At 23.1% G+C, this 14,018-nt stretch overlaps 6 protein-coding genes across 6 annotated transcripts in view; 4 read left to right on the top strand and 2 right to left on the bottom strand.

Moving 5' to 3' along the window:
• Positions 1-200: 200 nt before the first annotated feature.
• DICPUDRAFT_158910 (uncharacterized protein) lies at positions 201-425 on the top strand (the record flags this gene model as incomplete). Its single annotated transcript, XM_003293930.1, has 1 exon — positions 201-425. A coding segment is annotated over one exon (225 nt), but the record flags the coding sequence as incomplete, so codon positions are not given.
• Positions 426-1,018: 593 nt separating this feature from the next.
• Positions 1,019-3,704, bottom strand: DICPUDRAFT_51243 (uncharacterized protein). The gene is made up of 5 exons (XM_003293925.1): positions 3,621-3,704; positions 2,974-3,501; positions 2,674-2,889; positions 1,850-2,602; positions 1,019-1,769 (listed from the first exon to the last, which is right to left on the bottom strand). Exons 1-5 carry the CDS (start codon positions 3,674-3,676, stop codon positions 1,082-1,084), a joined length of 2,241 nt encoding a protein of 746 aa, XP_003293973.1. The 5' UTR covers positions 3,677-3,704; the 3' UTR covers positions 1,019-1,081.
• Positions 3,705-4,784: 1,080 nt separating this feature from the next.
• Positions 4,785-5,138, top strand: DICPUDRAFT_158908 (uncharacterized protein; the record flags this gene model as incomplete). Its single annotated transcript, XM_003293929.1, has 1 exon — positions 4,785-5,138. One exon carries the CDS (start codon positions 4,785-4,787, stop codon positions 5,136-5,138), a length of 354 nt encoding a protein of 117 aa, XP_003293977.1.
• A 451-nt stretch (positions 5,139-5,589) lies between these two features.
• Positions 5,590-7,782, top strand: DICPUDRAFT_51240 (uncharacterized protein). Its single transcript, XM_003293928.1, has 2 exons — positions 5,590-5,615; positions 5,876-7,782. Exons 1-2 carry the CDS (start codon positions 5,600-5,602, stop codon positions 7,648-7,650), a joined length of 1,791 nt encoding a protein of 596 aa, XP_003293976.1. The 5' UTR covers positions 5,590-5,599; the 3' UTR covers positions 7,651-7,782.
• A 182-nt stretch (positions 7,783-7,964) lies between these two features.
• DICPUDRAFT_93138 (uncharacterized protein) lies at positions 7,965-12,522 on the bottom strand. Its single transcript, XM_003293924.1, has 7 exons — positions 12,276-12,522; positions 9,932-10,919; positions 9,706-9,858; positions 9,411-9,632; positions 9,217-9,338; positions 8,635-9,151; positions 7,965-8,567 (listed from the first exon to the last, which is right to left on the bottom strand). Exons 2-7 carry the CDS (start codon positions 10,790-10,792, stop codon positions 7,992-7,994), a joined length of 2,451 nt encoding a protein of 816 aa, XP_003293972.1. The 5' UTR covers positions 10,793-10,919; positions 12,276-12,522; the 3' UTR covers positions 7,965-7,991.
• A 788-nt stretch (positions 12,523-13,310) lies between these two features.
• The window catches only part of DICPUDRAFT_95934 (uncharacterized protein), a gene marked incomplete at its 5' end in the record, with an annotated part of 1,133 nt that continues 425 nt past the window's right edge, over positions 13,311-14,018 (top strand). The window contains 2 exons of the mRNA XM_003293927.1: positions 13,311-13,743; positions 13,812-13,985. Coding sequence (XP_003293975.1) covers positions 13,311-13,743; positions 13,812-13,985 — 607 coding nt within the window. The remainder of the gene's footprint in view (positions 13,744-13,811; positions 13,986-14,018) is intronic.

Below are 14,018 nucleotides of genomic sequence, written 5' to 3'. Positions count from 1 at the left end.
TTAATTTATCTTTATTAAAAATTAAAAGTGTCAAGACCAATATACACTAGGTATGCCATTCTGGTTTTTTATTAAATATTTAGCGGAAACTTTTCTAATTTTTTTTTTTTTTAATCAGGACCAGGGAGAAAAACAGACCCCGTTGTAGGTATTATATTATTCAAAATATTTAATTTTAAAAACTACTAATATAATTTTAGAGAAATTTTGAAACTAAGGAAACAACATTCAAAATTGAACTTTATGAAAGTAGTGGTGAAGGTACTGTTATAATTCAACCTAAAAATACAAAACCAGAAACAATTGTTTTTCAAGACTCTGTTGAATTCTCTCGTATTTATTATGGTTCTCTACTATTCTTCACCAATAGTGGAAAAGAAACCTTAAAACTTACCACCGATTGCCCTTATGAGCCATATGTTTAATACTTAGTTTTTAATAAAATATTATCTTTAGAAATTAAGAAATTTTTTTCAAAAAAATAACTTTCAATAAAAAAAATTATTTAATTTTATTATTTTATTATAATATTTTTTTTTATTTTCCTTTCAAAAATCTTTACAAAGCCATATTAATAAGATTTGTTTATTTTCGGTTCTATATTTACCTGTGTTGATTCATATATTTACACCTCTTCAATAATAAAATGAAAATATTATATTTTTAAAAAAAAAATTATAAACCATTTTTTTATTTAAAAAAACATAATAATACCAATCAACAATTATCTTTCAATTTCTTTTGAATAATCTTCTATTATCTATTCTATAGAGCCTGGAATATATATACCCCTTTATTATTTTATTTTAAATAAAATATTATTTACAAAATTTTATATTTTTGGGTGGTTGTTTAAAATAAATTTTTATTTTGGAAATTAAAAAATATTTGTTTCCAATATGCAAAAAAAAAAAATTTAGGATATAAATAAAAAAAATTTAGGATATAAATAAAAAAAATCTAAGAAATAAATATTTAGATTTATTATTTTTATTTATAAATTAATAATTTTATTTTTGATTTATTAAAATTAATTAAAAACCATAAAATTTTATTTGTATTATAATATTTCGCTAAATATTTAATAATTGTTTGGATCTAAACCAAAAAAACAAATTATACCATCGTCACAACCACTGACAATTAAGTCAGAACTTGCAGAAATATCGAAATAGTTAATTGATGTACCTGGGAAAGGGGCATGCTCTAATGCGACTAGTTGTTTATTATTTTCTACATCCCAAAGACGAACACAACCATCATCGGCTGAAGTTGCAAAAAACTCACCATTTCTAGACCACTGTGCATGATTTACAAGTTTGATATTATCATTATAGGATTGATTTTCGTTTATTTTATGGCGGAGCTCTGAAACTGGTGTTCTACAATTACGGGTGTCAAAAACATATGTACAATTGGTAGTACCCGAAATTGAAATATAATTACCGCATGGACTATAACAACAAATATTAACATCCTCTTGACCAGTGCTCATGGTTAAAGCCACCGGGCTAGATTCTCTAAGATCGTAAATACAAATTGATCTTTCTGGGTCATTTGATGCAGATGCCAAACAGTCAGGAATTTTTGGATTCCATGCAATAGAAGAAACATCTTTTTCTTGAACAAAAAGATTTAAATATTGCTCAGGTCTATTAATATCTATAATTGTTACAAAGCCTTTTATTGGATCATCTGTAATCGAACCAATACCACCTGCAACCAAATCGCAGTTATTTCCATACCCAAATGATAAATCAGTTACAGCACTAGAATAAATAAAAATTGATAGTTAGCTACATGTTTATAATAAAATAAAATAAAATAAAATAATTATGATTCTTTTTACCTTGGCCATGAATCTAAATTTTGTGTGGAATTTATATTTATATGAGAGTGTGTGTTATAATTGTATAAAATAATAGATTTATCTTTAAAACCACCAGCCGCTAATTCAATGTGTCTATGTAAATTTAATCTGAGACATGGACTTCTATCTTTGTGCTCATAATAACCCAGGACCTCAGCAGTATCGGATGACCAACTTGCAATACGACCATCCTTACTACATGTAATAACTTTTGATCCCCCAATCGAAAAATGGCCCTCATTACATTGCTTTTCGTGAAAATTTAAATTCTGAACAGATTGTGTTTTGTAGTCATATAGTATTGATTTATTGTTACCCTTTGATAGTGCCATAACTTTATCCGAACCTGATGGGTCGAACTTTACATCTAGAATATTTTCACCACCATTTGAAAGCATTGTAACCTTTGAGAAATCTTTGGTAAAATGTTTAATAACCCTCCTTTCGTTACTTTCAATCTTTAAATTACTGTTATTTCTCCCCAATTCATTATTGAGTAACATCTTATTTACATCTAAACATTCATTTTTTCTATCGCTGTACATTGAACTTGAAATTCCAAACTCCTCTCCAATATTTTTATTTGAATTTATATCCTTAATAAATTTATTGGTTTCTTTTTCGTGGTTTCTTAATAAAATATCCAACCTTCTAAAATTTTCATCCTTTTTACAAATATTTGAATCTTTTAAATATCTAACAACATCTATAGGCGCTCTGCCTGGCAATTCCCTATATTAGAATAAAATTAAAAATTAGTATATCTGATCTTAATTTTGTTTAGGAAATAAACAATCCATTACTTTATAACTTTATATAATAAACTTAAACTTGAATTATCCCTAACATTCGAATTTTTTAAAATTTTCTTTTCGATTTCATTAAATGGAAAATGAAGATAGATGTTTTTTTCAAAGGTTTTATTTTTGTAAAGTGAAAATCTTGCTAAAATTGATAAATATCCTCTTTCTACTGTGCCTGATTTTAAAAAATATAATGATGAATATTCATTTTCTTGGCTAAGAGTTTTTTTTAAGAAAAAATGATAAATAATTAGTTAAATTTTAAAAAACCAATGTTATCTTATAAACGTTTATACCTACAGTTTATTAGAAAAATGTGTGATGCTTGTTGATTTCATTACATTATTTTTATGTTTTTTTGTTTCACTTGAAGGAAAATCGCCATTACGTAATTTCATTGGTTCGTTTTGAGGATATCCAAATAACTGTCTATATTTTGAAATTGTATCACCTAAATAATGAAACTTGGAAACCTCTGATTGATTTCTAAAAAGATCTTCTGAACGAATGGATTCAATTAAATCAGGCTGTGAATATGCATATAATAATGAATCTTTATAATCTTTATCATCTTTTGAAAACTGGTGTATATAATGTCTTGGAAGTGAAATAAATGTTTGAACTACTGGAATTGATTTCTTTTTTGATGAACGACTTGTTTTCTTTAATGAAAAAGTAGGATGATTTTCAGTTCTTGTTGTTGTTGTGGTAGTGGTAGTTGTGGTGGTATTGGTAGTAGTGGTAGTTGTAGTAGTAGTTGTAGTGGTTTTTGATTGATCTTCCTGTGAATGTTTGGTAAATAACCCATTTAACTCTAAACCATCAACCCTAATAATAATAATAATAATAATAATAATAATAATAATAATAATAATAATAATTACAATGGTATTGTTAATATAAAATAGTAATACAATGTATCATACATAAAATTTTTGTTTTCTTACCTGTTTAATTCTAAATAAGCTTTTATAAAATCACCAATATTATACTCTGTATTCATTTCTTTAATTATTCATATTACGATTTACAGTTGTTACTATTAAAAAATGAATTAACCCCCAAAAAAAAAAAAAAAAAAAATTTAAAAAAAAAAATTGAAAAAAAATAAAAAAAAAATTTTAAATTAAAATTTTTAAATTTTTTTTCATTTTTTTTTTTATTTATTATTAAACAATTATAACATTTACATATTTCAAGCTGTTGTAATCCTCCCATAGAAAAAACGACACGATATATTTTTATTATTTTCCAAAATCAAAGTTTTAGTTTACCACTTGTAATGGCAAAAAGAATGAACCATCAGTTAGAAATGAAAATATAGAACATATTTTTGATTAGTATTTCACAATTTTTTAAATTAAATTATTTGTACCAACAAATGATTAAATAATAATATATAAAATATGTCATTAAATACAACCCTTTATGTTCTTGCTTTTTGATCATTTCGTTGTAGATCGATAACCATTTCAGAAACTTTAATCTATAAAAAAGATTGAAAATATTAAAACGATATTATGAATAAAATAGAAAAATGATTAAAAATATAATAAAAAAATAAAAACTTTGGTAATCGAGAAAATCCATTAGTATTGGCGGTGGAATATGGAAACTCCACAACAAAATAATTATTTCTGAAGAAAAAAAATTAATAATTATGAAAAAAAAATTATAAAACTAATCACCTCCCTCAAAATGATTAAGATTTTTAAAAAAAATTATTTTTTATTTTCTCTGCATTTCAAAATGTAACGGTTCAACTAAAACGAAGAAATTGAAAAAAATAATTGGTGAAGATAATCCAGCTGTAAAAGCCTCAGTAGAAAATTGTAAATGATTAATTGAGCTATCCAATTTAAGTAAACTTATTCATAAACACTGTATTGATATTCCTCTAATCCAAGATATAAACAAGTTTTTAGAGCAAAATAAATATTTTAAAAATAAAAAAATAAATAAAAATAAAAATTTTAAATTTTTAATTTTTAATTTTTTTTAAATTTATTTTTTTAAAATTTTTATTTAATTTGTAATTATATAATGTGTGTTAAATTTTATTTACATATAGACGACAAAAAAAAAAAAAAATTCATAATGATAAAAAAGAAATGGATAAAATAAATACTAATATAATTATTAATAATACTAATAATTATAATAAAGAACTCATTTGTAACTATAGTAGTAACAATAACAGTTCTAGTAATAACAACTATAGTAATAACAATAATAACAATAATAATAATAATAATAATAATAATAGCAATAACAATAATATAAACAATGATATCAATAACCCAACTGATTTATTTCTTAAACTTTGGAGAAACATTGTAATCAAAAGGACTATAATGTCAACTATTGAAGCCTATAATTCAAATAAAGAAAGACTCTTTTTCAAAGTGTTTAGAAATATCTACCTAAGATCTAAAATTAGAAGCCACTTAATCCTTAGTTCCTAATTGATGAAATATCTTCAAATTTTGTGGAGAAATTAATTTTAATATTAAAAATCCAATTAAACCAAAATTAAAATAAATAATAAACCAAAACTAAATTTTATAATAAATAATTATTTCAACCTAATTATTTCCTTTATTTTAAAGTAATAATAAAATGAGAAAATAATATTATAAAAAAAATAAAAGATATAAAAAAAATCAAAACTAATTATAATAAATTTATTATAAATTACCACAAATAAATTTCATTGCACATATAAATTTTTTTAATATTTTTTAATTTTTTTTCTTTGACCCACACCAACTCAATTTTATTTTAAAATTATGGAATGGCTTTTTTTTTTTTTTAATTATTTTTTTAAAATTTTTTTTTGAAAACATTAATTTTTTTATTTTTTTTTATATTTATATTTTTATTTGTATTTTTTTTTAACTATTTATTTTTCTATATATTATATAAAATGTCAGCTACTTTAAGTAATTATCGATCATTAATTTAGAACATAAAAATAAACAAAAAAAAAAAGAAAATAAAAATAAAAATAAATAAAAGAAAAAATTTAAAAAGTTCATATTTGAACACATATATTTAATATATGTAGGAACAAAAAAAAAAGATCTAAGTTTTTTTTTTTTTTTTTTTAAATTAAATTTCAAATACTTTTATTTACTTAATTTTTTTTTTTTGTATTTTTATATAAATATACAAAATATTAATTATATATTTTATTTTATAGGAAATATTATTGCCCCAACACCAGCTACTACTCGTGGTAAATCGGTTGTTGTTAATGGTGACCCAAAGGGTATTAATGTCCTCTATGCCTCAGGTAATGGTATTGTTATTAGAAATATGAAAGATCCATTAGTTGCCGATATTTATTACGAACATCCAGCTCAAACTACTGTTGCCAAATATGCACCATCAGGTTTTTATATTGCTAGTGGTGATGTTCAAGGTAATCTTCGTATCTGGGATACTACTCAAAAAGAACATTTACCAAAAATTGTTATTAAAGCTATCAGTGGTCCAATTAATGATATTGCTTGGACTTCAGATTCACAACGTTTAGTTGTTGTTGGTGATGGTAAAGAGAAATTTGGTGTTGCTCTTCTTTGGGATTCAGGTTCAACATGTGGTGAAATTACTGGCTCAAGCAAACAAATTCTTTCATGTGATGTTAAATCAACAAGACCAATTAGAGCTGTTACTGGTAGTGAAGATTTCTCAGTTAATTGGTTCGAAGCTGTTCCATTCAAATTCAAAAAAGAAATGTCAAATAAAGAATTTACCCGTTTCGTTAACTGTGTTAGATTCTCACCAAATGGCGAAAAGGTTGTTTGTGTCAGTTCAGATAAAAAAGGTATTGTTTATGATGGTAAAGATGGCAACAAACTTATCGAACTCGAATCTAGCCACACTGGTGGTATCTACAGTTGTAGTTGGTCAGAAGATAACAATCGTATTTTAACTGCCTCTGCTGATAAGACCTGCAAAATTTGGGATTCAACTACTGGTAAATGTGAAAAAACCTTTACTTTTGGAAGTGATACAAATGATCAACAATTAGGTTGTTTATGGCAAGGTGATTCATTAATTTCAGTTAACTTAAATGGTGATATGACTTATTTAGATATCAACAATCCATCACAACCATTAAAAGTTGTTAAAGGTCACAACAAATTAGTAAGTGCCATTTCTTATGATAAGACCACTAAAACTCTTTTCTCTGCTGCCTGTGATTCTACTTTTGCTCTCTTACAATGGGATCTTACTACTGGTGTTGCCACTAACTTTTCTGGTCCAGCCCACAAAAATCAAATTACCCACATCAAAGTCAATGGTGATCAACTTATTACTTGTGCTATGGATGACAGTGTTAAAATCTCAAGTATCTCAAAGAAAACTTTTGGTGAAAGTATTGCTATCGACAGTCCAGCTCAAGGTGTAGCTTTCAGTGGTGAGACTGTTGTTGCTGTTTCAATGAAATCAATTTATGTCATCAAAGGTGGTAAAGTCGTTTCAACTACTCCAGCTCCATACGAATCATCAGCTGTTGCTATTAATGGTAACGAAGTTGCTGTTGGTGGTAAAGATAACAAGATTCACATTTACAACCTCAATGGTAACAATCTTACTGCTGCCCACACTTTAGATAACCATCGTGGTGCCATCACTGACCTTTCATATTCACCAAATGGTAAATTAGCTTCATCTTGCTCAAATCGTCAAGTTATTGTTTGGGATGGTAAGAGCCCATTAACCACCGGTTGGGTTAACCACAGTGCTAAAGTCAATGCTTTATCATGGACCTCAGATTCTAAATATGTTGCCTCAGGTGCTCTCGATTCACAAATTTACATTTGGAATGTTGAAAAACCAAATAGCTCACCAATTCAAATTAAAAACTCACACTTAGGTGGTGTTAACGATGTTGTATTTGTTGAAGACAACCTTATTGCTTCAGCTGGTAATGATGGTGCCATTAAATTCTTTAATATTACTTATTAAAAATAATTTTTAAAAAAAAAAAAATTAATCATCATCAAACAATACTATTTAAATAATATATAAATAAAAAATTGTATAATTAATAAAAAAATTTATTATTATTATTTATTATAATAATAAATATAACCAAACAAACATTTTTTTTATACTTTTTGAATGTTTTATTTTTTTATATTAATAAATGTATATATTTCTTTTTTTCTTACACAATATGAATAGAGAAAATATAATAAATATTATTAAAAAGTTAAATTATAATAATAAAACTAATAAAAGTAAATATATGTTTTAGAAATGATCGTTTGTTTTTTTTTAAAAAAATTAAATAGATTTATTTTATATTAATTAAATAAAAAATCATTTTCTGTTTTTTTACTTTGACTAGTTTCGGTAATTGTTTGAGATAAATAATCGTCACTTTTAATACTTCCACTGGTTTCAAAATCATTTTCTTTTCTACTTGATGGATTATCAGATGTATTGTTTTGTTGTTGATGTTGTTGTTGAGTAGATGGGGAAGAAGATGATGATGAAACTGTATTGTTTTGGGTTTGTAGTGAGGTTGACGCACCGCTTCCTCTATTGTTGTATGATTTTGCTGACTCTGCTTCGTTTGCTACACTTTTTCTACGATCTTTACCTGATGGTCTATTTAAAATTTTTTTCTTTTTTTTAATTAATTGTAAAACTGGACTACCAAGAACATTATTTCTAATCGAATCGACCCATTTGTTTGATTCTTCAATGGTTGGTGCTTTTAATAAATATTTTGAATGTTGACCCTCTATTGGACCAGTTTGTTTTAATTTAACAGATTTAATTGTACCAACTGTTGAGTCTTCTATTTCAAATACCAAATCACTAACTAGTGTAACCTTTAAACCTTCTAGAGGTATGATAACTTTTGGATGATCCTCCTATAATATAAAATAGTTATATTAGTTATTATGTTTTAAGTTTTCAATAAAGTATAGGTTTACGTACATCTTTTTCATTTTTAAAATAATATAAACAATTGTTTTTTAAAACGAACCATCTTTTTTGCCATTTCTTTTCATTTGAAGTCATTTTGAATAACCAACCTTTAATTTGAGCATTTGAGAATAAGGAGTCATCCGACATTTTAAGTTCACTATTAATAATACGGTCATAAAGATTTTCTAGATATTCAATTGGAAGATCTTTTTTACCCTTGAAGCCAGTATTATTCTGAACAAATGATTTCTTTGTCATTTTGTTTTTAATTGCTGGATTGTGAGCATCGGTATTTAATAATATTAATGAAAATGCTAATAAATAAGCTGTATCTGAATCTGGGAATGTACCTGGGTTATCTTTATGGTATTTCTTTGCAAACGATTCCATAATTCTATCTATTTTTTGAGCTTCCCCAGGCAATCTAAACTTTGATAAAAACTCTCTTAAAGATTCATCAAAATCTTTATTATAAAAATTATATAGTTCTACAAACTGTTGTAATATATTTATATTAAAAGGATTACTAAATTATAAAAAAAAAAATTAGTATTTGTTTTACAATATTAACTCTAATTTAATTGTATTTACTTTTCACCTAAATAATCACCAACTTTTACTTTGTTTAGTCCATCTACATGATAAAGAAATGTAACAATATCTTTATAGGGGGTTTGATCCAATATATTTTTTTCTGTTATAAATTGAATTCCCTAAAATAAAAATTATATGTATTAGTATTTTAATTATTTAATAAAAAGTTGTTTGTTTGTAATAATATTTACAGTATCTGGATTTTTATTGAATTTTCTCATTGCTATTCTTAATGGCTCTTCAGGTTGAACAATACCATATTGAGGCTTTGTTGTAAGTTGATCCAATTGGTCAATTTCTAATTCACTAGAGACATCCTTAGTATTTTCTTCATCTACAATCTCTTTAAGAACCACTGACTCAACAGATCTAATTTCTTTAATAAATGGCTTTACCCATAGTATACAAGTAATCTATAAAATTAAAAAAAAAGATATTAATACTTTAAAGAAAAAAAAAAAAAAAAAAAAAAAAGTAAATAATTACCGTCCACATATAAAAAAGTATTGCAATACCTATTGCCAATATTAAACTTGCCCACCATGACGAGACTAATGGTTCGTCATAATAAGACAATAGTCCAACTGCAATGGTTACTAAAATGATAAAACCTAGAGAGGCAAATTTCCAATAATAATACTATTTTTTAAAAAAAAGAAATTATTAGCGAGATTGGTTATTTTTAATAATTAAAAAAATTAAAGGATCTTACAATTTTTAATAAAGTTGGTCTTAAATTTAAAAGAGAAAGAAAACCAGATACAGCAAATACAAAAAAAATGGCACCAAAACAGCCATATATTAAAAGAGTTGTATGACTTCTTATTATACCTATTACTAAGGGATAAACAGTACCCAAACCAATTAAAATTTCAAATAATACAATAACTAAACAGGGAAACATTGAAGGTTTTTTTGGAGGTGTAATTGCCCTTGAACTTAGCTTTGGTGAAAAGGTTGTTGATTTTAAATTGGTATCTTTTTCATGAATATTTTTATCATCCCCATCCTCTGTAAAAAATGATTTTTTTCGTTCTAAATTGCTTGATGACATTATTGGACGTTTGATAGTTATACCATCTGGTGTATAAGGTGTCTGTACAAGACCAGCTGGGCTATTAATGTTTGATGATGAAGATGCTATAGAGTTATTATCAGTGATATATTGAAAATTATTATTACTTTGTTTTCTTGTTTTATTTTGGTGTTGCATTGGTATTGAAGTTTGGGGTGATGAGGATGATGACATGTTACTATCATCACTATCATTATCAGTTAGATTGCTATTAATATTATTGTTACTTTCTTGCTTTTCATTTATTATATTATCAAAAGAAATTTTATTATTACTAATATTACTGTTATTATTTTCAATTTCTTCTTTATTTATATTTTTATTTAAACTACTATTACTGCTATTTATATTTATATTGATGTTGTTTTCTTCAATAATATTTTCATTATTTATATTTGTATTGTTTATATTATTTATACTAGTATTGTTATTTAAATTATTGCTAAAGTGATGAGGATCCTCTTCTGTTGTTAGTGGTGAAGGACTTGGACTGCTCATTCTATTAAAAAATCTGATGTTTATTATACATATATTTTGGTGATTATTTACAAAAAAAAAAAAAAAAATTTATATTTAAATTTCTAAATTGATTTTTTTTTTTATTTTATTGTTATTAAAAAATATTCTATTGTTTAAAACATTAATTAGTATTAATTAAATTGGTGCGAAATTTTTTTTTTTTAAATGTACACAAAATATTTTAATTGTTTTGATTTTATAATTATGAAATGGTGTATAAAATATGAAAACTATAATGTTATTTAAATGATGTATTATTTGATTCCAATTTTAAAAACAAAAATTTATTAAAATATAACATAAAATTAATTATTTAAAAAATAATTTCAAACTAATAATGAATGAAAAACATTAAAATTAAAAAATAAATAAAAAAAAAAAGAAAAAAAAAAAAGAAAAAAGAAAAAAGACACTCTAGATACCCCACCAAAAAAAAAAAAAAACAACAACATTACCAACACACTACCACCACCCTAAAAATATACGGACATATTAAAACGCAAATATTATAAACTTTAATTTTAAATATACAAAATAAAAAAAAAAAAAAGTGATTTATAAGAGTTATAATGGAAAACAGATAAATTATCTTTATTGTTGTTATTGTGCTGTATTAAAAAAAAACATGATAATGATATTTATTACACAAAAAGTAAAAAAATTAAAGCTGATATTACTGCGCTATTTATAACTATTTTTTATTTTTATTTTTTTGATATTTTTTTTTATTGTAGTTATTTTGATATTATTTTATTTACTCTACTTATTACTATTTAAATCCAATATTAAAAATCCAAAATGCTATCAATTGATATTTTTTTTTATATATAATATCAGAACAAACATTTAGATGTTACAACAATTTAACTAAGATAAAAATAAAAACAAAGAATTTTAATACAAATATTAACAAAATGTAGTAAATTTATAATATTACCTAGAAAAAATAAAATAATAACTTTGGGTTGTGGTTTTTTTTCTTTCTTTTTTTTTAATTTATTATTTATAATTTATTATAAAGTAGAATATATTTTATTAATACAATTGTACCACAATTGTTTTTTTATACTACTTAAAACAATCTAACTATTGTTATTATTAATAATTTTATTTGTATTATTAATTGTTTTTTTTTTTTTATTTTAGATTTTAAAAAATAAAATTAAAAATATTTTAAATTAAAAAATTAAGAAATATAAAATTTAAATTTAAAAAAAAAAAAATAAATAATAATCCAACGCCACAATGGTCTATATGGTTTATTGAGATTTTATACAAAAAAAAAAAAAGGAAATTAAAAGATAGATTGGAAGCAATGAATATTTTTATTGATTATATATTAAAAAAATAGTTATTTTTGATCTGTTTTGAAATAATAACTTTGGTTTTTATTATTTTAATAAAAGAGAAATAAAAAAAGATAAATAACACAATCACTAAAATTGAAGATCATTATCCTTACCAATTATGAGTCTTTATTTTATTCTATACTGTTGTATTTATTACTACTGTTATTGTTTTTATTATTATAGATAGATGAAAAAATGAAGTTTTATTGTATTTCCATATATTTTATTATTATTTTTTGAAAATTAAATAATAATGATAAAATTAAATTCCACATCAATATTTATTATTGTTTCTATAAATGAATAAAATAGATTTTAAAGTTTATATATATAAAATTATTTGTGTGTTTTAATAAAATTTGTATTTATTTTGAAAAAAATTATATTAAAAATAAAAAAAATAAAAAAAATATATTTTAAAATTAAATAATAGAATAAAAAAATATACTAAAGTGTGCAGTAATAAATATTATATGTGTGTTATTTTGTGTTGTGTGTGCGTGTGTGTGTGGTTTAATACACACTATTTAATATAATTATTAAATTGTTGTTATTAAATTAAATTATGATAATAAAAAAACACAATGAGCTTTAAACTAATATTTTATAAAAAACTTATATTTACTTTTCTTTTAAAACTATACATTTATATTTATATTTGTATTTATTTATTCGATTAATTATATAATTCAATTATTACAAAGTGCTTATTTTAAAAAAAAAAAAGTTAAAAAAATAAAAAAAAAGTTTTTTTTAAATTTTTTATTTTTAATTTCAAATAATCATGATAGAATGTTTTGGGTTTAAATAAAATAAATAATAAATTAATATTAATTATTTTATTATATTTTATTTATATAACATTTTATTTTTTTATTTTTTTTATTTTATTTTGTTTTATTTTATATTTTTTTCATATTAAATATTAAATTATTTTATTAAAATAAAACCTAAAAAAATAGTAATAAAGGTTATATATTAAATAAAATAAAAAAAATTAAAAATAAAAAAAATTTAAAATTTAAAATTTTTTTTTTTTTTTTTTTTTTTTTTTTTACAATAATAAATTATTTTTTATATTTAATAAATTATTAGGAAATATCTATTAATCTTAAAAATAATAACTTTTAATAAAAAAATAAAATAAAATGTCGGTATCATTACAATCAGCTTTAGAATTGGTTCATAAAGCAGTATCATTAGATAATAGTGGAAAAGCACAAGAAGCAATTTCAATGTATAGTATTGCAATCGAACAACTAAAGCAAGCCAGCCAAACCACCTATGACCAAAATACCAAAAATCTTATCGAGTCTAAAATATTAGAATATCAAAATAGATCAAGTTTTTTAAAATCATCATTACATTTAGATTATAATAACAATACTGTATCAAACTTCCCCTCTCCTCCACAAAATAATAATAATATTAATAATAACAACAATAATGGTAGCGGTAATTTATTGGATCAAGCTTTAAAATTTGCAAATGAAGCAATTGGGTGCGAATCAAGTAATAATATTCAAGGTGCCATTGTAAACTATAAAAAATGTGTAGAACTATTAGAACAGGTTTCTAGGGGTAATTATTAAAATGACTATTTAGAATTATAGTTTTTTATGAAAAACCATTACTAATTTCTAAAACAGACGAAAGCAATATCGAAACTAGATTATTTTTAAATCAAAAAAGACAGGAATATCAAGGGAGATGTGAATCATTAGAACTCACAATAAGTAATAGTAATGGTTTTGGTAATAGTGGATCATTAAACTCAACAATGACTCTGATGAATAACAACAGTAATAATAATTTAAATAGTAGTAACTGACCATTTCCACAAGTCGAAAATGAAC

This window comes from Dictyostelium purpureum (assembly GCF_000190715.1).
Source record: "Dictyostelium purpureum unplaced genomic scaffold DICPUscaffold_487, whole genome shotgun sequence".
NCBI lineage: Eukaryota > Evosea > Eumycetozoa > Dictyosteliales > Dictyosteliaceae > Dictyostelium > Dictyostelium purpureum.
This window is presented reverse-complemented; position numbering and strand designations above follow the sequence as displayed.